Source organism: Haematobia irritans, chromosome 4, assembly GCF_050003625.1.
Source record: "Haematobia irritans isolate KBUSLIRL chromosome 4, ASM5000362v1, whole genome shotgun sequence".
Lineage (NCBI taxonomy): Eukaryota > Metazoa > Arthropoda > Insecta > Diptera > Muscidae > Haematobia > Haematobia irritans.
This window is the reverse complement of record NC_134400.1, coordinates 210,928,786-210,951,396: the sequence shown is the minus strand read 5'-3', so window position 1 is coordinate 210,951,396 and position 22,611 is coordinate 210,928,786. Positions and strand designations below refer to the sequence as shown.

The following is a 22,611-nucleotide window of genomic DNA, read 5'->3' as shown; positions in this document are numbered from 1 at the left end:
ATTTTGAGATAACTATATGTACGTAAATTATTAGCTGTTAAAATAATCTTATGGTTCTTGTATATGAACTTATAATTATAAGTTCGTGTAATTAGACAAGAAGAATTCAACAGGCTTTATTTGAAAACAAGCGATGGTCACTCTACCAGCTAAGTCAAAAGAGAGAATGAGAAAATTTGAATGAGAGTAAAAGGAAAGAAGTTGCCAGATCTCTTAAGCGAATAATTTTAAGTTAAATACACCCAAAACATTTGTTATGGGAGCAAAATGTAAACAGTCAATAACGTCTCACTGAATTTTCGGAAGCTTTATAAAATGCATTGCTATATTTGGTAACGAAAATTTCGTGAGGTGTAATTTTCGTAGATGTGCATACCGGGCTTCACGGTCAATGTGCAGTTCATACTTAAATACACGTGTATCATATGGGAGAAAATGTGGGCAAACGTTAACATAAATGCTAACGAATATTTCATCAGAATTTCTTATTTAACTTGCCACTTGTAAATCAACATCATTCTATTATTAATGGAAAACATTATGTTAAATGTGTTGTGATAGTGGTATAAATGTTGCATTTATAAGCATTTATAAATTTTTAATCAAATTAATAAACATCTAAACAATCGTGTTTTACTTGACCACAATGATTCTTTAACAACTATCTTAAAATGTACTTTTTCTGATTGTTTGAAGGGGTCTTATTGGCGTCGTTCTAAATTTATTAAAAAAGACACCTAATAATTGCACTCATACGATACTTTTTTGTAGTAACTTGGCGTGGTACAAATTGTGAATAGTGACGGCACTTTTCCGACGAGTTGTGGATGTCGTATACGATTGCTTTCGACGTGTTGGGGATTCTCAGAAGCGCCGTCAAATTCAAAAAATTTTGGCAGGGTACCTCTAACGAAAATTTCTGTTGGGCTGTACACCGGCCTTTATGGGAGTAATGCGTCTTACGACTATAAGTTATTCCGGACGACAGTGCTCGTGTCGAACATATCCCATATATTGGCCACATTATAAGTGAAGTCCGTAGTAGAGGTGTGCACGTGAGTAATATTTTGCTCACACTCACTCACGACGGAGAAATCTTATTCACGCACACTCACGCACGATATTTTTTGGTAGGACTCACGCTCACGCATGTTCACGAAAATAAAATTTGTACTCATGCACGAAAATCTTTTAAATGTCGTGACTCACGAAAAATATCGTGACTCACGAAAAATGTCGTGACACGAATAATTTTATGAGTAATCTACTAGAGGTGTGCACGTGAGTAATAGTTTACTCACGCTCACGCACACTCACGACTGAAAAATCATACTCACGCACACTCACGCACGATATTTTTTGGTAGGACTCACGGTCACGCACACTCACGAAAAGAAAATTTTTACTCACGCACACTCACGCACGAAAACGTCGTGACTCACGAAAAATACCGTGACTCACGAAAAATATCGTGACTCACGAATAATTTTATGATTAATTTACCTTACCGATGTGTCTGAAAACATGAGCATTATTAAAATCGAGAGTGTTATTAAACTCTTAACATCCCAGGTGTCACTAAAATTGTAATTGAATTTGAATCTTAAGCGTAATTGTAATTGAATTTGAATCTTAAGCGTTTTATGTTGGTGAGCAGGAATATTTCTTTACTCACGCACACTCACGAAGATATTATTTTCGTGACTCACGCTCACGCACGACATTTTGGTTTGTTAATCACGCTCACGCACACTCACGCTGTTGTCATGAGCGTGAGTCACGACTCACGCACGATTCACGAAAATGTTCGTGACTCACGACAATTTCGTGTCACGTGCACACCTCTATAATCTACCTATAGAACTTGACTAAAAACATGAGTAATTTTAAAATCGAGAGCGTTATAAAACTGGTTAACACCTAGGATGTCACTAAAATTATAAATGAATTCAACTCGTAGGCATTTTATGTTCGTAAGCGAGACTATTTTCGTGAGCGTGTTTTTCCGAAATTCGTTACTCACGCACACTCACGAAGATATTATTTTCGTGACTCACACTCACGCACGATATTTGGTTGGTTAATCACGCTCACGCACACTCACGCCGTAGCCGTCAGCGTGACTCACGAATCACGCGTGAGTCACGAAAATTTTCGGACATTCTGTCCGGAATAACTGATATTCTGTAATGCGCTTTACAGATTATCAGTTATTCCAGACGGAATTTCAGTGTTTGTAAAGAATCTTACAATGTGTCAGATCGACACGACTTGTCGGCGATGACTAAATAATCGGTAAATGTGTTATCGATTCCATAAACATGCAGCAGTATCGATTATACCTTCGGACTTAACTGATGATGTGTCCAATATATGCGATATGTTCGACACGAGCACTGTTGTCCAGAATAACTGATAATCTGTAAAGAGCATAAAGCGCATAAATGTTAACAATCGATAACAACACCTTTACGGAATTTTCGTCAACAAAGCTAGATATGCAATTATTAAGGGTAGAGGAAATTTCGCGAGCTTTAATGAAAAATATGGAAACATCGTATTCACCTTTAAGGCCCGGAATGCAGAGAAAATGTTAAACGTCGATAACAACGTGTTTCCTATTGTACTAACAAAATCGCCTGTACATGTCCCCTGGGTGACATAAATTACGATAAAACAAGTACATACGGCCGTAAGTTCGGCCAGGCCGAAGCTTATGTACCCTACATCATGGATTGCGTAGAAACTTCATCTAAACACTGCCATCCACAATCGAATTACTTAAGTTGCGGTAACGCTTGCCGATGGCAAGGTATCTTAAAACCTCCTAACACCATCTTCTAAATTGTATGTAAGTCCATACGTGGTATATATTAAATCAAAAAAGATCGATCCAATACGTATATAATTCAGTTTGACAAAGTAGACATAAAATTTTGACAAAATTTTCTACAGAAATAAAATTTTAACAAAATTTTCTATAGAAATAAAATTTTCAAAAATTTTCTATAGAAATAAAAATTTTGACAAAATTTTCTATAGAAAGAAAATTTTGACAAAAATTTCTACAGAAATAAAATTTGAACAAAATTTTCTATAGAAATAAACTTTTGACAAAATTTTCTATAGAAATAAAATCTTGGTAGATTATTTTTGGCTCGAGTGACAGCCATGATTATGAACCGATATAGACCAATTTTTGTGTGATTGGACCAATTTTGGTATGGTTGTTAGCGACCATATACTAACACCACGTGCCTAATTTGAACCGGATCGGATGAATTTTGCTCCTCCAAGAGGCTCCGGAGGTCAAATCTGGAGAAAGTTTTATATGGGTGCTATATATAATTATGGACCGATATGGACCAATTCTGGCACGGTTGTTAAAGATCATATACTAACACCATGTTCCAAATTACACCCGGATTGGATGAAATTTGCTTCTCTTGGAGACTTCGCAAGCCAAATCTGGGGATCGGTTTATATGGGGGCTATATATAATTATGAACCGATGTGGACCAATTTTTGCATGGTTGTTAGAGACCATATACTAACACCATGTACCAAATTTCAGCCGGATCGGGTGAAATTTGCTTCTCTAATACTAACACCATGTACCAAATTTCAGCCGGATCGGATGAAATTTGCTTCTCTTTGAGGCTCCGCAACCCAAATCTGGGGGTCGGTTTATATGGGCGCCATATATAATTATGGACCGATGTGGACAAATTTTTGCATGGTTATTAGAAACCGTATACTAACACCATGTACCAAATTTCAGCCGGATCGGATGAAATTTGCTTCTCTTACAGGCCTCGCAAGCCAAATCTGGAGATCTGTTTATATGGAGGCTATATATAATTATGGACCGATGTGGACCAATTTTTGCATGGTTGTTAGAGACCATATACTAACATCATGTACCAAATTTCAGCCGGATCGGATGAAAATTGCTTCTCTTAGAGGCCTCGCAAGCCAAATCGGGGGATCGGTTTATATGGGGGCTATATATAATTATGCACCGATGTGGACCAATTTTTGCATGGTTGTTAGAGACCATATACTAACACCATGTACCAAATTTCAGCCGGATCGGGTGAAATTTGCTTCTCTTAGAGGCCTCGCAAGCCAAATTTGGGGGTCCCTTTATATGGGGGCTATACGTAAAAGTGGACCGATATGGCCCATTTTCAATACCATTCGACCTACATCGATAACAACTATTTGTGTCAAGTTTCAAGTCGATAGCTTCTTTCGTTCGGATGTTAGCGTGATTTCAACAGACGGACGGACGGACATGCTTAGATCGACTCAGAATTTCACCACGACCCAGAATATATATACTTTATGGGGTCTTAGAGCAATATTTCGATGTGTTACAAACGGAATGACAAAGTTAATATACCCCCATCCTATGATGGAGGGTATAAAAATGAGATGTGTGAAATAAAATAAGTTTAAAACGGCTTCATTAAAGAAAAAATTAATTAATTTAAAAATGGTTTCATTTGAAGTGAAAATGCTAGACTGAAAGAAGAGATTTCTTTTCTGAGGAACGAAATTTTAGGCAAGCAAATAAAGGTTTATGTGCTCTTAAAACAGTACTTTATATCTATCATTTGCCTAAAATTTCGTTCCAGAGGAAAGTATTTTTCTTTGGGTGTATTTATTAAAATTATATTAACTGTTTGAAATATATTTTCCCTTTTGGTTTGCGTTATTTAATTTAGCTAGAATGCATGGGAAGTTTTGAAACGGAATATGCTATTTCTTTTATATGTACGTACATATGTTTAGCGTTGTTCATGCAATTGTCAACGTTTAAAAAGTGGAACAATGAATTTCACAAAAACATTGGAGGTCGATTAAGACGCATGCATGTATTCTTAAAAAAACGATCTTTCTTTTCTTCAAATATAGTGTACTTTTTTGTTACACTACAATTTAAACGAAAATGTGTCTATCAGTAATGTGTAATGTTCATTTTAATAAGACCATGCAATTACCATTAATAAAATACGAGTAGCAAGTGTTAATGACCGACAAAAATGAACTAAATCCGAAATATCTATACAACTACAAATCAGATCAACAAATGTGTGGATCGGATCCACATCTGCCTATAAAAAAACATATTTACACAATGTAACCATTCTGGTGTGTGTTAGTGTTAGTGTGAGTGTGCGTGTCTGGTGTAAGGACGTTTGTCGAAAACTATAGCTAATTAACGTTTTTACGACATTCTGAACAGCAGACACATTATATAGTGAATGATAGAATTTTAGACTCCCCGACCCCAAAATCCCCCTGCAAGAGCACACTACTACTAGTTTACATTGAAAATCGAGATGTCATGAAATCGGCAGCTATAAACGAAAGAAGAATGAAATGGTCCAAATCGTTTGGGGGTATTTGGGTAGACAAATATAGCTAACCACTAGAGGTGTGCACGTGACACGAAATTGTCGTGACTCAAATTTTCGTCAATCACGCGTTAGTCATTAGTCACGCTCATGGCAACGGCGTGAGTGTGCGTGATTAACAAACCAAAATGTCGTGCGTGAGTAACGAATTACTCTCACGAAAATAGTCCTGCTCACCAACATAAACCGTTAAAGAGTTAAATTTATTTACAATTTTAGTGACACCTGGGATGTTAAGAATTTAATAACGCTCTCGATTTTACTAATGCTCAAGTTTTCAGACACGTCGCTAAGGTAAATTACTCATAAAATATTCGTGATTCAAGACATTTTTCGTGAGTCACGGTATTTTTCTTGAGTCACAACATTTTCGTGCGTGATTACAAATTTTCTTTTCGTGAGTGTGCATGAGCGTGAGTAAACTATTACTCACGTGCACACCTCTACTAACCACCATGGCAGAGAGGTAATAAAGAAAATATAATAATTGTACTGCAAACAAAATCTTCGATATTTTTATACCCTCCACCATAGGATGGGGGGTATATTAACTTTGACATTCCGTTTGTAACACATCGAAATATTGCACTAAGACCCCATAAAGTATATATATTCTGGGTCGTGGTGAAATTCTGAGTCGATCTGAGCATGTCCGTCCGTCCGTCTGTTGAAATCACGCTAACTTCCGAACGAAACAAGCTACCGACTTGAAACTTGGCACAAGTAGTTGTAATTGATGTAGGTCGGATGGTATTGCAAATGGGCCATATCGGTCCACTTTTACGTATAGCCCCCATATAAACGGACCCCCAAATTTGGCTTGCGAGGCCTCTAAGAGAAGCAAATTTCATCCGATCCGGCTGAAATTTGGTACATGGTGTTAGTATATGATCTCTAACAACCACGCAAAAATTGGTCCATATCGGTCCACTTTTACGTATAGCCCCCATATAAACGGACCCCCAAATTTGGCTTGCGATCGCTCTAAGAGAAACAAATTTCATCCGATACAGCTGAAATTTGGTACATGATGTTACTATACGGTCTCTAACAACCATGCAAAAATTGGTTCATATCGGTCCATAATTACATATAGCCCCCATATAAACCGATCCCCCGATTTGGTTTGCGGAGCCACTAAGAGAACCAAATTTCATCCGATCTGGCTGAAATTTGGTACATGGTGTTAGCATATGGTCTCTAACAACCATGCAAAAATTGGTCCACATCGGTCCATAATTATATAAAGCCCCCATATAAACCGATCCCCCGATTTGGCTTGCGGAGCCTCTAAGAGAAGCAAATTTCATCCGATCCGGCTGAAATTTGGTACATGGTATTGGTATATGTTCTCTAACAACCATGCAAAAATTGGTCCACATCGGTCCATAATTATATATAGCCCCCATATAAACCGATCCCCCGATTAGGCTTGCGGAGCCTCTAAGAAACGAAAATTTCATCCGATCCGGCTGAAATTTGGTACATGGTGTTGGTATATGTTCTCTAATGACCATGCAAAAATTGGTCCATATCGGTCCATAAATATATATAGCCCCCATATAAATCGATTCCCAGATTTGTCCTCCGGAGCCTCTTGGAGGAGCAAAATTCACCCGATCCGGTTGAAATTTTGAACATGGTGTTAAAATGTCGTCTCTAACAAACACGCAGGAATTGGTCCATATCGGTCCATAATTATATATAGTCCCCATATAAACCGTTCCCCAGATTTGATCTCCGGAGCCTCTTGGAGGAGCAAAATTCAACCGATCCGGTTGAAATTTGCAACGTGGTGTTAGTATAAGGCCGCTAATATCCATGCCAAAATTGGGCCATATCGGTCTATAGTTATATATAGCCGATCCTCTATCACACAAAAATTGGTCCATATCGGTTCATATTCATGGTTGCCACTCGAGCCAAAAATAATCTACCAAAATTTTATTTTTATGGAAAACATTGTCAAAATGTTATTTCTATAGAAAATTTTGTAAAAATTTTATTTCTATAGAAATTTTGTAAAAATTTTATTTCTGTAGAGATTTTTTTCCAAATTTTACTTCTATAGAAAATGTTGTCAAAATTTTATTTCTGTGGAAATCAATGCATTGGAACTTCCCCATCTCTAATTTGACAAGACTCGATAGACTTGAAGACTTGCGATAACACAGATTTGATATGTACTTAGGGTTTTCTTTTCCCCGGACTTTTTCCATTCCCGGGAAAGCGGGAATTTTTTCAAATTTCCCGGGATCCCGGCCAAACGGGAACTTGCTTCGATGTGGCATATATTTAGACATTTGAATAAATTATAAATCGCCTAAAGCTACGGTTATAAGGCGCTGTCGGGATAACTAACAATGTATATTATGTATAATTTACTAAAATAAGAAATATTTTGTAATAACAAAATACAAAAAGCTTGTACAATGGTCACAATTGACAGTCTCTTCGATATAGTGTGAATTTTTTGTACACCCAGAAAAAAGTGACCCCCTCTTTAAGTTAAAATGAACTCATTGTGAAGAAAGTTGAACTTCGTATAGCGCCAAAGACATTTTTATTTGTTTGAACGATATGATTTTCATAGAAAGTAGATAGAATGCATTCCATATATTAGTTAACATTTTCCTATATTTATGTACCACTTTACTACAGAATGAAAAAATTTAACTGAATTGAATTCATAAATGAAATGATTTCATTGATCTTTTTATACCCACCACCATAGAATGGTGACGGGGGTATAATAAGTTTGTCATTCCGTTTGTAACACATCGAAATATCGATTTCCGACTATATAAAGTATATATATTCTTGATCAGGGAGAAATTCTAAGACGATATGACCATGTCCGTCTGTCCGTCTGTCTGTCTGGCTGTCTGTCTGTCTGTTGTAATCACGCTACAGTCTTCAATAATGAAGCAATCGTGCTGAAATTTTGCACAAACTCGTCTTTTGTCTGCAGGCAGGTCAAGTTCGAAGATGGGCTATATCGGTCAAGGTTTTGATATAGTCCCCATATAAACCGACCTCCCGATTTGGGGTCTTGGGCTTATAGAAATCGTAGTTTTTATCAAATTTGCCTGAAATTTTAAATCTAAAGGTATTTTATGACCATAAAGAGGTGTGCCAAAAATGATCTCACGATTTTACTTCTTGGGCTTATAGAAACCGTAGTTTTTATCCAATTTGCCTGAGATTGGAAATCTAGGGGTATTTTAAGGACCATAAAGAGGTTTGCCAAAAATGGTGAGTATCGGTCCATGTTTTGGTATAGCCCCCATATAGACCGATCTGCCGATTTTACTTCTTGGGCTTATAGAAACCGTAGTTTTTATCCAATTTGCCTGAAATTGGAAATATTCTGGTATTTAAGGCTCACAATAATGTGTATCGGGTTAAGTTTTTATCGGTCCATTTGGTAATGCCTCCGATTTCACTTCTTGAGAGTATAGAAGGCGCACTGATCATGAAAATTGCTTGAAACTCTATGTAAAATTTCCAGATTTTATTTCTCGGGTGAAAATCTACAGATTTAAAATTTCAAATCAATACGTTATTTTATAATTAGAGGTGTGCGCGTGACTGAAATTTCACTCACACTCACGCACATTCACGAAGCAAAATGTTTATTCACACACGATACGTGTGGAAGCCAATCCAACTCACTCATATTCACGAAATGAAAAACAATACTCACGCACGAACTACTTTTAAAGACTCATGCTCACGCACGATTTACGACAATGCACGTGATTTACGACGTTTTCCAAATGGAAATCACCAAAGGTAACAAAATTCAAAAATAGAATATAGTTCGAGAGCTAAATTAATTTCAGTTAACATTAAATCTTGATTTGTTTCTGTAGCATGATTTTACAGAAATTTTATTCACGTACATTCACTAATAAATTTTATTTCTCACGCACGCTCACGCACGACATATTTATTTTAGTCCCATTCACGCACATTCACGAGATTTGCTTTGGATTTTGTTCACGACTCACGTGATTTACGCGTGAATCACGCGTGTCACGAGAATTTCGTGTCACGCACACGCCTCTACTACAAATATAAAAAAATCATAAACAAATTTTTTCACAAACGTTTAGCGTATCTGAATGTTACCTGATAATTGAAGATAACAAAATGAATACGAATGAAGGGATTATTATTCTTCTGGTGTTTTCTCTCTTTGTACACCATCACGAACATTCATGGATGTATTGTTTGTTGTTTATGTTTAATAATTTTCAAAAAACGAAACATTTTCTCACTAATTTAATATAACAAATATCTTATATATTTTATTTGTTATTTATTATATTATATTTTTTTAACAATCTCTCCGTATACTATAACAATTCGATTCCAACTAAAAAAACAACCCACGCGCAAACACATCGATTACATCGATGACTGGTATCGATTACAGGTAGATAAGAGAAATGTAGGAAATTTTCCTATATTCTAACAAGTGTGTTTCCTTAAGTTTTGAAAGGATTGAATACTTCTTAGTATGAATGAAGTAAAATATTTTTCTATGCCAAGTGTTATTCGTATGTATGATAAGCTTTCTATAATAAAGGAAGTCAGAATTATCATTTTATAAGAAATCTTACCAAATTTGAGGAAACTTGGTTTTAGCTCGGTTTTTGTTTATTTTTACGAATGCTTTGTTATCAGTGAATAAAATTTTCTTGTTCAGTAGTAAATTCTTATACCCAGCGAAAAACAGTATTAGTAAAATTCCATGCCTTATTCTAATGAACTATTCCTAACAGCTTTCAGTTTAGGAGTGTTTTACTGAAACAAGTAAATTTTATTATTTCACACAAAAATTTAAAATTTAAAAATTTAATGAAAATTTTTTCCTTTAGTTTCGAAAACACTTTTTTCTGGGTGAGAAATCATACGTCTGTACTGTCGGTAGATTTTGTTAAAGCCTTCGACAGAATTGGCATTCACATTGTACTTCAGAAACTATCTGAATGGAGACTTGGTCCTAGAATGTACAATTTCATTAAATCCTTCTTAACCAACAGAAAATTTTCTGTTAGGGTTAACAACATTTTCTCTGATATAGTTTCACTACACAATGGGATTCCTCAGGGTTCCCCACTATCAGTCACTTTGTTTATCATAGCATTTGACGACTTAAGTAGACTACTAACCCAGAACAAACGTATTGAACACTGTCTATATGCAGATGATTTATATATCATTGTCAAAAATAAATCGAATATCTCTATCCAGGACGTACTTATCAACACCCTTAGTGTTATAGACGAATGGTCTAAAGTATCGGGAGCAAACATATCATTCGATAAAACCAAACATCTGCATATATGCAACAAACGGAACTGTAGACCTATTAATATTACTTATAACAATAACTACATTGAGAATTGCGATACATGTAAAATATTAGGAGTACATTTTGATCATAAGTATAATTTTAAGAATCATTGTATTAGTCTTAAGAAGAGTTTACAACCCCGGCTAAATATTATCAAATACTTATCGTCGCCTCGTAGTTATGTGCATACAAATAATCTTCTCAAAATCGCCCAAGCTATAATTCTGTCAAAAATAGACTATGGACTTATACTCTACAATGTTGCCCCAAAAACCGCTATGTCTGCAATCGAAAGCACTATGCATAATGCAATCAGATCCAGCCTACGTGCTTTTAGAACAACTCCAGTACAAAACTTATTAGCTGAGAGTGGATTCGAGTCACTACCCGAACGTTCATATAAACTGAAATGCCGACTTTCATACAAAACAATTTGCATACAACCCAACATCTTATCAAAGGAATTATTATTACTGGGTAAACGTAAGACTAATCTACGATGTCCTTCTGCCCTTTTCAGTATATTCAAAATATCCAAAAATTTGGGTCTGACCAAGTTCAAAACACATACTCATAAATACCCGCCATGGGCTTTAGATACAAAACTATTTGATGCCTCTCTAACAAATCTGAATAAGAACAATACCAACCCAACAATTTTTCGTTCCTTATCTAATGAAATATTTACAAATTATAAAATGGATGGTTGGGATATAGTCTTCACTGACGGTTCCAAAACCACTACGAACACCTCCTTCGCTGTTGTATCGGAAAATGGTGACATTCTATCAACAGGATTAGTCCATGAGGACTCCTCCATATATGATGCCGAAGCTCTCGCAATTCAAAAAGCATTGGAAATATGCAGTAAAAGACGGGGTAAAACTTTAATATGTTCAGACAGCCGATCTGTTTTTAATGCGTGTTCTAATTGCTGGAATAAGCACGAATTTATTGTCCAAATCCAACAACTTATGCTTGATATGAAAAACAGAGTAAAACTCATGTGGATCCCCAGCCATGTTGGCATAGCTGGGAATGAAAAAGCCGATTGCATAGCAAAAGAAATTCCCAGTTATTTCCCCACTTACAGTTTTATACCTGCCAATAAAAATTTTCTGATAAAATTGGCGCTAACATCTGCCAAACAAAATACAGACAGCCATTGGGGTACATACAACCACCTATATAAAACAATAAATCCTAACAGAACGCCTCTGAAGTTACCCCCCAATACATCCTATCAAGCTAATAAATGTTTTACTCGTCTTCGACTCACTCACAGCAAATTCACGCATGGACATATTTTATCCCGAGATTCCCCACCGTTATGCGACTACTGCAAACAAACCAACCTCACTGCCAAACATTTTCTATCAGAATGCACATCACTTAAAACAATCTTTCGGAACATGTTACAAACCGACGATTTAGCAACTATCTTACAGCACCCCACCCAGGATAATATAAATAATATATACGCTCTTCTTAAATCTCTTAACTTACAAAACAAAATATAATGTACGCAAAACAAACAATAATTTTTATAATTTACTAACCCTTGTTTTCTCTTAACTCATTTATATCACCTATATTGATTAGTCATAAGCCGATAGCTTTAGCTGCTAGTGCTTAAATTTTCTTTTTATTTATTGTAATTTTAATTATAATAAATATAGAAATAAATAAATAAATAAATAAATAAATAAAATATTATTTCATACAAAAATTTAACTTAATGGAAATAAAATGGCTAAACTAAAGTGATAAACACTTTTGCCCTTAGTTTCGAAAGCAATTTTTTAATTCTGTAATTTTTTCATTCTGGTACATAAATATAGGAAAATGTTAACTAATATATGGAATGCATTCTACCTAATTTCTATGAAAATCACATCGTTCAAACAAATAAAAATGTCTTTGGCGCTATACAAAGATCAACTTTCTTCACAATGAGTTCATTTTAACTTAAAGACGGGGTCACATTTTTCTGGGTGTACGAATGGTTCGATAGACCACAAAGTACAAAAATATAACACCAAACATTGACTGCTGTTTTTAGCAGACTTTTTCTCTAATCAGCAATCAGTTATTTCTTGAATGACGGTTAAAAATCTAACTATAAAATATTTTGAAAAATTGAGGTTGGTCCATCAGTACGAATGAATTATTGACTGATGGTCTAATATTACCGCAGGCGCTAGTTTATATATTCTGACCAAGAAAAATAAACATATGCGATTCCAATGTCTACATTTGACCTCATACAACAGATTTATATACATTCATTTTTGATGGTATGCTACACATTGCCATTGAGAAGGGTACAATGACCACTAGGTAGAGCCAATTGGTACAAAAAAAGAAAAAAAAAAACGGTGGTGTGGCAGCCGACATCAGAATAGGCATATGTTTTTGTATATTAAACTCTTCGAACATATAGTTGGCTACATTTGTTCAATGTCCCTTGACGAAGAAAGAAAATGCCCATATAAACGGAATATTGAAATTCAATGATTGATTTCTGCGAACTACACAATGTGAATATTAACTGATCAAGAACCAGACAAACGGATTGGACTTTATGAATATATCTGACAAATGCTACGGACCAATTAAGCACAGGCAAAAAGAACGAGAGAAACAAAAATTTTCATCGGAATATTTAAATGTATATGCAGTCGGATGGATAAATTCATTTCGTTGTTTACAGTATCCTGTTATCATGTAATGGAAGGATTTTAGCTACAAATTATTTTGGAACAAACTCCTATGGTACGGTCATACTAGGCAAATATTTGACAGAAATCAAAACACAATTAGTCACCGCATACGAACCAGCGAACATTTTTGGCTCATATTTGATATATAACATCACGACAGCATTGTTTATCCAATTTACTTCGCAAATGCTCCTGGAAAATGTTTGACACTTATTTTGTCAAAATTATTATACATACATATCTATTTCGAGGGCGGTTGTCCCAGTTGGTAGAATTCTACCAAATATGGTAGATTTTTACTGTCCGTTAGATTGATAGAATTCTTGATGTTTTGATAGATTTTGCAAAACATACCTCTCCTTCACAAATTTTCTATAGAAATAAAATGTTGACAAAATTTTCTATGGAAATAAAATGTTGACAAAATTTTCTATAGAAATAAAATTTTGACAAAATTTTCTATAGAAATAATATTTTGACAAATTTTCTATTGAAATAATATTTTGTTGTTTTTCATTTCAGCTCAAAACCATGCATTGACTAAACTACAAGTGTAGCTTAACCAACAGAGGAAAATAATGTTTCTCAAATTTATTTGGGCAAAGCCCTATAGACTGCAAAATGGTTGGATGGACGTTTCGGAATTACCACATTCCTCATCAGCATCCTCTACTTGCAGCAAAACTATCAACCAATTATCAGCATAAATTCAGGCAGTTCACTAGCCCAAAGTGAACCACACTTGAACCTTCAGAAAAAATGTTTATGATAGCCGCCCTTTGCCGAAACAAATTCGTACAAACATATCTCTTTTCCTTTGCCACTATCAAATCCAGGGCAGTGGAGTCGAGTCAATTTTGCTCGACTCCGGCTCCGACTCCAGCATTTCGTATTAGCCTCGACTCCGACTCCAGAATTTCTTATTAGCCTCGACTCCGACTCCGGAGTCGACTCCAGGTGGTGTACCTAAATCTCATTTTAAAGAACCCTAATTTTAAATTTTGATACGACTTGACGACAAATCTCAGCATTTTAGGGATGTAAAGAACTCTACATTTTAATGTCAGGCCAATAAATTAAAATAAGACACAAGACTATATAAAAACAAAAAATTTCAAAAAATAATGGAATTAATCTATATAGTCATTTTATAAAAAATAAATCTATATAAAAAAAAGAAAAATACACAAAAATCAAAATGTCGGGCTAATTAGACAGAAAGTTTAGATGTTTAAAAAATGTAATGTGTCGGATATAGAAAACAAACATAAACTGCCCAAAATTAGGACGGGCGGAATTTTAAATAACCACTACCATACAACAGATGACAGGAATAGCTGGACAGTTACGAATATTGTTTCTACAGAAATAAAATCGTGACACATCGATTTATAAATGGTCTATCAGTTATGGACATTAGAGGCCAGGGTTGATAAAGTTGACATTTCGACTGCCAAAAGCACCGTGGCACGACCGCGAGTCATTTGGAACTTTTTCATCACAATTACTCTATATAAACCCAGCAAAAAAAAAAGCGTCGCCAAAAAAAGTAGAAATAAAATCGTGACACATCGATTTATAAATGGTCTATCAGTTATGGACATTAGAGGCCAGGGTTGATAAAGTTGACATTTCGACTGCCAAAAGCACCGTGGCACGACCGCGAGTCATTTGGAACTTTTTCATCACAATTACTCTATATAAACCCAGCAAAAAAAAAGCGTCGCCAAAAAAAGTAATGAAAATGTTCTTTTTGGATCCGGAAGTGGTGCAAAATTGACGCATAAGCGATGAATTTAACATGGGCTTGCCATAGGACGGAAGTCCTCCATGTCAACAGCCGTTGCACTGAATTTGCATCACTTCTTTAGGTGTGATCCGAATTCAATGTTTTAGATGTGAATTAATAAATTTTGTGATATTGCACAAATAAATAATTTTTAAAAATTTTGTATGAGTTTTAATGCATTCTTACGCTTGTGTGGGACGTTTGGCATCAAATATTTTCAAAACTTCGCAAATTTTTCAGACTGGATTTAGCATTTTTTCCGACAAAATTTAAATGATTTGTACCATTTTATGAATTCTTACTCTGTTTTTAACCTATTTGAAACAAAAACAGTTAAAATTACCCATTAAAAGTATGAAAACCCCAAGTTATAAAAAATGGAATAAAAAAACTTCCTGGGTAGTTAAAATAAAGAACATCATTGGGAGTGCATCTTCTGGAAGTGTTTTTAAAGTTGTGACTTTGGAAGAACTTCCAAATTTTTTTGCTGGGAAGTTATTCTGGCCTAAATGTGAACGTTTCTCACACATCAACTCAACTCTAAAAGTTATAAAAAGCGGACATTGAAGAAATATACATATTCTCAAATTAGGATATTTTAGTTTTTATTACAGGATCTTAACATTTTTGAGAGGAATATTGTATATACCACATTCATTTGGTAGATTTTGAAAAGAGGTACTTCTTTGTGACAAAATTTTCTATAAAAATAAAATTTTTCAAAAATTTTCTATAGAAATTTTTGACATTTTCAATGGAAATAATATTTTGACAAAATTTTCTTAGAAATAAAATTTTGACAAAATTTTCTACAGAAATAAAATTTTGAAAAAAAATTTATAGAAATAACATTTTGACAAAATTTTCGCTGAAATAAAATTTTCTGCAGAAATAAAATTTTGACAACATTTTCTACAGAAAGAAAATTTTGCAAAATGGGAAAAACTTCTTAAAACAAATCGGAAGATGGGTTTATATGTAGGTGCTATATCACAAATTTGTCCTGTATGGCCTATCTTCGAACTCGACTTGCCTGCCAAAAAAGTTAGAACGTTAGGTTCTACTGCTATATTGTCTTAAAATTGTACCTTTATCAAGAGTACATATATGGTCAAAAATAGATATTTTAATATGCTAAAAATGGGCAATACAATTGATCTATTCGGCCCATATTCTAGTAAAACCTACTTTTTATATCACCGTGACATTTCACCCATATAAATACACTTTGAATGGCCTGAAATCCATCACTTGGTTTTTTGCTGTTCGATTAAAAACCCTAATGGAATCTAATTTGTCGAAATAGTTCTTTAGTTACTAAGATAGGAAGTGTTTTCAGTTTGTTTCGCCGGAGTCGGAGTAGAGCACAATTTCTACGACATTCATTTGGTAGATTTTGCAAAGAGGTACTTCTTTGTGACAAAATTTTCTATAAAAATAAAATTTTTCAAAAATTTTCTATAGAAATTTTTGACATTTTCAATGGAAATATTTTGACAAAATTTTCTTAGAAATAAAATTTTGACAAAATTTTCTACAGAAATAAAATTTTGAAAAAAAATTTTATAGAAATAACATTTTGACAAAATTTTCGCTGAAATAAAATTTTCTGCAGAAATAAAATTTTGACAAAATTTTCTACAGAAACAAAATTTTGCAAAATGGGAAAAACTTCTTAAAACAAATCGGAAGATGGGTTTATATGTAGGTGCTATATCACAAATTTGTCCTGTATGGCCTATCTTCGAACTCGACATGCCTGCCAAAAAAATTTAGAACATTAGGTTCTACTGCTATATTGTCTTAAAATTTTACCTTTATCAAGAGTACATATATGGTCAAAAATCGATATTTTAATATGCTAAAAATGGACAATACAATTGATCTATTCGGCCCATATGCTAGTAAAACCTATTTTTTATATCACCGTGAAATTTCACCCATATAAATACACTTTGAATGGCCTGAAATCCATTACTTCGTTTTTTGCTGTTCGATTAAAAATCCTAATGGAATTTAATTTGTCGAAATAGTTCTTTAGTTACTAAGATAGGAAGTGTTTTCAGTTTGTTTCGCCGGAGTCGGAGTCGAGCAAAATTTCTACGAGTCCGGCCCCGACTCCAGTAAAATCTTCAAACTCCGGCTCCGACTCCAGTAAAATCTTCAGACTCCGACTCCGGCTCCGACTCTACAGCCCTGGTCAAATTGTTGATTTGAGTGCCAACTGCTGCGGTCTGGTAGATTGGTAGAATTCTTGATGTTTTGGTAGATTTTGCAAAATATACCTCTCCTTCACAAATGTTCTATAGAAATAAAATTTTGACTAAACTTTCATAGAAATAAAATTTAGAAAAAATTTTCTATAGAAATAAAATTTTGACAAAATTTTCTGCAGAAATAAAACTTTGACAAAATTTTCTATAGAATAAAATTTGGAAAAAAAATTTGACAATATTTTTTATAGGAATAAAATTTTTACAACATTTTCTATTAAAATAAAATGTTGACCAAATTTTCTATGAAAATAAAATTTAATCAAAATCTGTAAAATAAGATTTGTTTATTTGTTAGTTTTTTTTTGGAAAATTTTCTTCAAATTTTGGTAGATTATTTTTGGGTCGAGTGGCAACCGTGCTTACAACCCAATTCAGTTAATTTTTCGTATGATTGGTTAGATTGAGTATCACTCTTCCATACACTGTTAGAAAAATATGTTTTTCATATGTTTCGATATAAACAAAATGTGTTTCGGGCACAATTTTTAAACACAATATATTTAAGTGCAAACATGTAATGTTCCCAAACTAACATTAAATGTTTGGAACACATATGTTAATATGTTAGAATATATTATGTTTGGGGCATACATGTCTCATAAAAATTATATGTGTGAATGTAAACATATATAATTTTACAAATTTCGAGTAAACATATATATGTTGTGATATTTTATTCAGAGAGCGACAAATAGAGATAGAAACCGGGAGGGTTGACGATAGATATCAAATTAACACAGCGAGAAAATCAAAAGAGAGCAATTTCTGTGAAACCGCTTATATGTTGTTTCGGAAACTGCTTTATGATAAGGCCAAAAATTTTATATGCTTAAGTCTAAATATTATTTAATTTGAATATTAGAATGAGTATTCGGAATAAAGAGAATAGAGATTCAGAATAGACATTTGAAAAAAAACCATGTGTTTTCGTCTTGAAAGCAGCATTTTACGTATGTGTGGACATGTGTTTTGTTTATCATTTTGGCGTTATGGGTACACTATTTTTCTTGGTTCGTTAAAAGAAACCGGAACGTACGAGGAGTAAGTCAAAATATTCAGGCAAAGGAAATTAAAAAAAAACCAGTAAGGAAAGTCTAAAGTCGGGCGGGGCCGACTATATTATACCCTGCACCACTTTGTAGATCTAAATTTTCGATACCATATCACATCCGTCAAATGTGTTGGGGCTATATATAAAGGTTTGTCCCAAATACATACATTTAAATATCACTCGATCTGGACAGAATTTGATAGACTTCTACAAAATCTATAGGCTCAAAATTTAAGTCGGCTAATGCACTAGGGTGGAACACAATGTTAGTAAAAAAATATGGGAAACATTTAAATCTGGAGCAATTTTAAGAAAACTTCGCAAAAGTTTATTTATGATTTATCGCTCGATATATATGCATTAGAAGTTTAGGAAAATTAGAGTCATTTTTACAACTTTTCGACTAAGCAGTGGCGATTTTACAAGGAAAATGTTGGTATTTTGACCATTTTTGTCGAAATCAGAAAAACATATATATGGGAGCTATATCTAAATCTGAACCGATTTCAACCAAATTTGGCACGCATAGCTACAATGTTAATTCTACTCCCTGTGTAAAATTTCAACTAAATCGGAGTTAAAAATTGGCCTCTACGGTCATATGAGTGTAAATCGGGCGAAAGCTATATATGGGAGATATATCTAAATCTGAACCGATTTCAACCAAATTTGGCACGCATAGCTACAATGCTAATTATACTCCCTTTGCAAAATTTCAACTAAATCGGAGTTAAAAATTGGCCTCTACGGTCATATGAGTGTAAATCGGGCGAAAGCTATATATGGGAGCTATATCTAAATCTGAACCGATTTCAACCAAATTTGGCACGCATAGCTACAATGCTAATTCTACTCCCTGTGCAAAATCTCAACTAAATCGGAGCAAAAACTTGGCCTCTGTGGGCAAATGAGTGTAAATCGGCCGAAAGCTATATATGGGAGCTATATCTAAATCTGAACCGATTTGGCTGATATTTTTCAAGTTTTTCGAGACTCATAAAATATTCGGATGTACGGAATTTGAGGAAGATCGGTTGATATACACGCCAATTATGACCAGATCGGTGAAAAATATATATGGCAGCTATATCTAAATCTGAACCGATTTTTTTCCAAAATCAATAGGGATCGTCTTTGAGCCGAAACACGACCCTATACCAAATTTTAGGACAATCGGACTAAAACTGCGAGCTGTACTTTGCACACAAAAATACATCAACAGACAGACAGACTGACGGACAGACAGACAGACAGACAGACGGACATCGCTAAATCGACTCAGAATTTAATTCTAAGACGATCGGTATACTAAACGATGGGTCTCAGACTTTTCCTTCTTGGCGTTACATACAAATGCACAAACTTATTATACCCTGTACCACAGTAGTGGTGAAGGGTATAAAAAAACGGTGGAAAATATACACAAATTACAAAGAGATATTCATAAAAATAACGAAAGGGCATTATACTCTTTTTAGAGTTGGGACCGTAAAATGAAAAAAGGAGGAAATAGTGAAAAAATAAAAAGTAAAATGTATAAGAACAAAGTTTAGTTCCTCTTTATTAATAAGTAGTCCAAGAGGAGTTGACGGACACCTTCAAATATAAAAGCGGGCATTAAGTTCGAGTTTTGCAGCTAAAACATTTGAAAAAGTTTATTTTCTTTAGAATGAATTATTAAAGAAAAGTAAAAGGCAAAACAGGGTCAAAGGGTCATTTTAGAGCGATAATGCCAACTTAATACCGGCCTTAAAGTTAAAAATAAATTAAGTACAAAACATGATAAGTTTTAAATGAATTTAAAATGGTGTTAATTGCTATTAAAAAACTGTTCACGCCTAAATAAATTTATGTGTATATTATAAAATTATTTATGTATGTTTATACTCGACTCGTTCTTCTCTTGTTAGAGTTTTTGAATTCCTTCCAAGGTTAGGTTAGGTTATGTGGCAGCCCGATGTATCAGGCTCACTTAGACTATTCAGTCCATTGTGATACCACAGTGGTGAACTTCTCTCTTATCACTGAGTGCTGCCCGATTCCATGTTAAGCTCAATGACAAGGGACCTCCTTTTTATAGCCGAGTCCGAACGGCGTTCCACATTCCAGTGAAACCACTTAGAGAAGCTTTGAAACTCTCAGAAATGTCACCAGCATTACTGAGGTGGGATAATCCACCGCTGAAAAACTTTTTGGTGTTCGGTCGTAGCAGGAATCGAACCCACGACCTTGTGTATGCAAGGCGGGCATGCTAACAATGGTTATTCCTTCCAAAATTTCAAACTTTTATACCAAAAACAGTTTTTTATTACAAAATTGTTATTTTTGCAATAAAAAATAATATTTTATCCAAAAGGTCAGTCCATTTTGTTTATATCAATCACTGTTTCTGACTTAAATTTGTAATAACCCACATTTCGAAGTTTCATTATAAAAATTTAATATAGTGTAAATAGTAATGTGTAAATTAAAAAAAAAACAATTGGTGTTTGGTCGGAGCAGGGATTGAACCCACGACCCTTTGCATGTACGGCAGACATGCTAACCACTGCTCCACGTTGCCAACACATGTGTGTTTCTGTTAAATAATGTTATGTTTGCATGGGCTCGTGGGCGCTGCAAACTATGCTATATAAATGTAACTTATAACGATAATTGTCTACTGGTGACTATAACAGCTACGTAGCTCAGTGGTAGTGTGTTGGCTTACAAAATGTATGGTCCTCGGTTCGATTCTCCGTCCAGGCGAAAGGTAAAATTTAAAAAATTATAAAATTGAATAATTTCTTCAACATTATTTGTATTACAGAAAAAGGTGCCAAGAACTAAAAAATTTCGTGGAAGTGAAAATTATGTTAGGGAATGAGCACAATCTTCTTTGGGGAAAATTCTTCTAAGCATATTATATTTTTGGGCTCAAAATGCTTCCAAACATATAATATGTTCACATTAAACAAACATATTAATGTTTCGGCAGTATCCAATAATATATATGCTTCCTGCAAACTATGTTTGGAACATATGTTAGAGAGGCGATTTTTTTTGAGGGTGTACCAAAAACGCATACCAAAAAGAAAACGGTTCCAAAAAACGCATACCAAAAAAAGGTTCCAAAAAAACGAATATCAAAAAAAGGTTCCAAAAAACGACATGACGTAATCTGGTACTAAATCCACACAATCTTCGGTTGCTTAGTTTAAAATACTTTTTAATATAATACCATAGTTTTGGCAAAGAATAAAATATCATTTTATTGCATTGTCTGTGAAACAGAGATTTATGAGATTTTCTTTGAAAGATCATTAATTTAGCATTTTCCACAACCTCGCCAATTCATATGAAAAAAATGAATTGAACAAGAACGGTATAAAATCCAAAATTTCTCTTGACCATAGAAAAAAGTCCAAATGAAGTGAAATAAATATTTATTATCTCTTTTTGTGTACATTTGCGATCTCAAAATATTGGAACAGAATTTGGTGTAAACATTAGGGAACATCTATATTAAATTTCTTAGTTCACATTACACATCTAATGTGCCAAAGTTATTTAGTTTTCGCGTAACTTATGGTTATCTCTATCAAGATCAAAATATTCATAGGAGAGATCGAAATATGATACGATGATGTTTTGTGGGCGACGTCCAACTAAAATTGTTGCCTCCGCGGAGGGAGCTTGACGCCCGACCTAATAAAAATTTGTCTATTTGGCTTATTTTATTTTTATATTTTGGTTTGAAGTTGTACCAGGTATACCGGTATGAAGTCAAGTCAAGATACAAATATCTCGCCCTTTGGTGGAAGACCACCAAAAAAGATTGAAGACGCCGAATTGGATGGAGATGACACTTTGAGTCAAAAGCAAATGGCAGCAATGTCAAATGTTGCACAACAAACAATTTCTGGCCGTTTAAAAGCTATGTGAAATATCCAACAAGTGTGGAAAATGGGTGATACGTGAAAAAACGCTTATTTCATACCCGTA

The 22,611-nt window shown here is 34.3% G+C and overlaps 1 protein-coding gene across 1 annotated transcript; it reads left to right on the top strand.

Annotated features, from left to right (window-relative positions):
* The first annotated feature begins 9,175 nt into the window (after window positions 1-9,175).
* Window positions 9,176-22,551, top strand: LOC142235971 (uncharacterized). The gene is made up of 4 exons (XM_075307222.1): window positions 9,176-9,218; window positions 10,516-11,958; window positions 13,062-13,128; window positions 22,368-22,551. The coding sequence occupies exons 1-4, from the start codon at window positions 9,176-9,178 to the stop codon at window positions 22,549-22,551; spliced, it is 1,737 nt and encodes a 578-aa protein (XP_075163337.1).
* The last annotated feature ends 60 nt before the right edge of the window (window positions 22,552-22,611 follow it).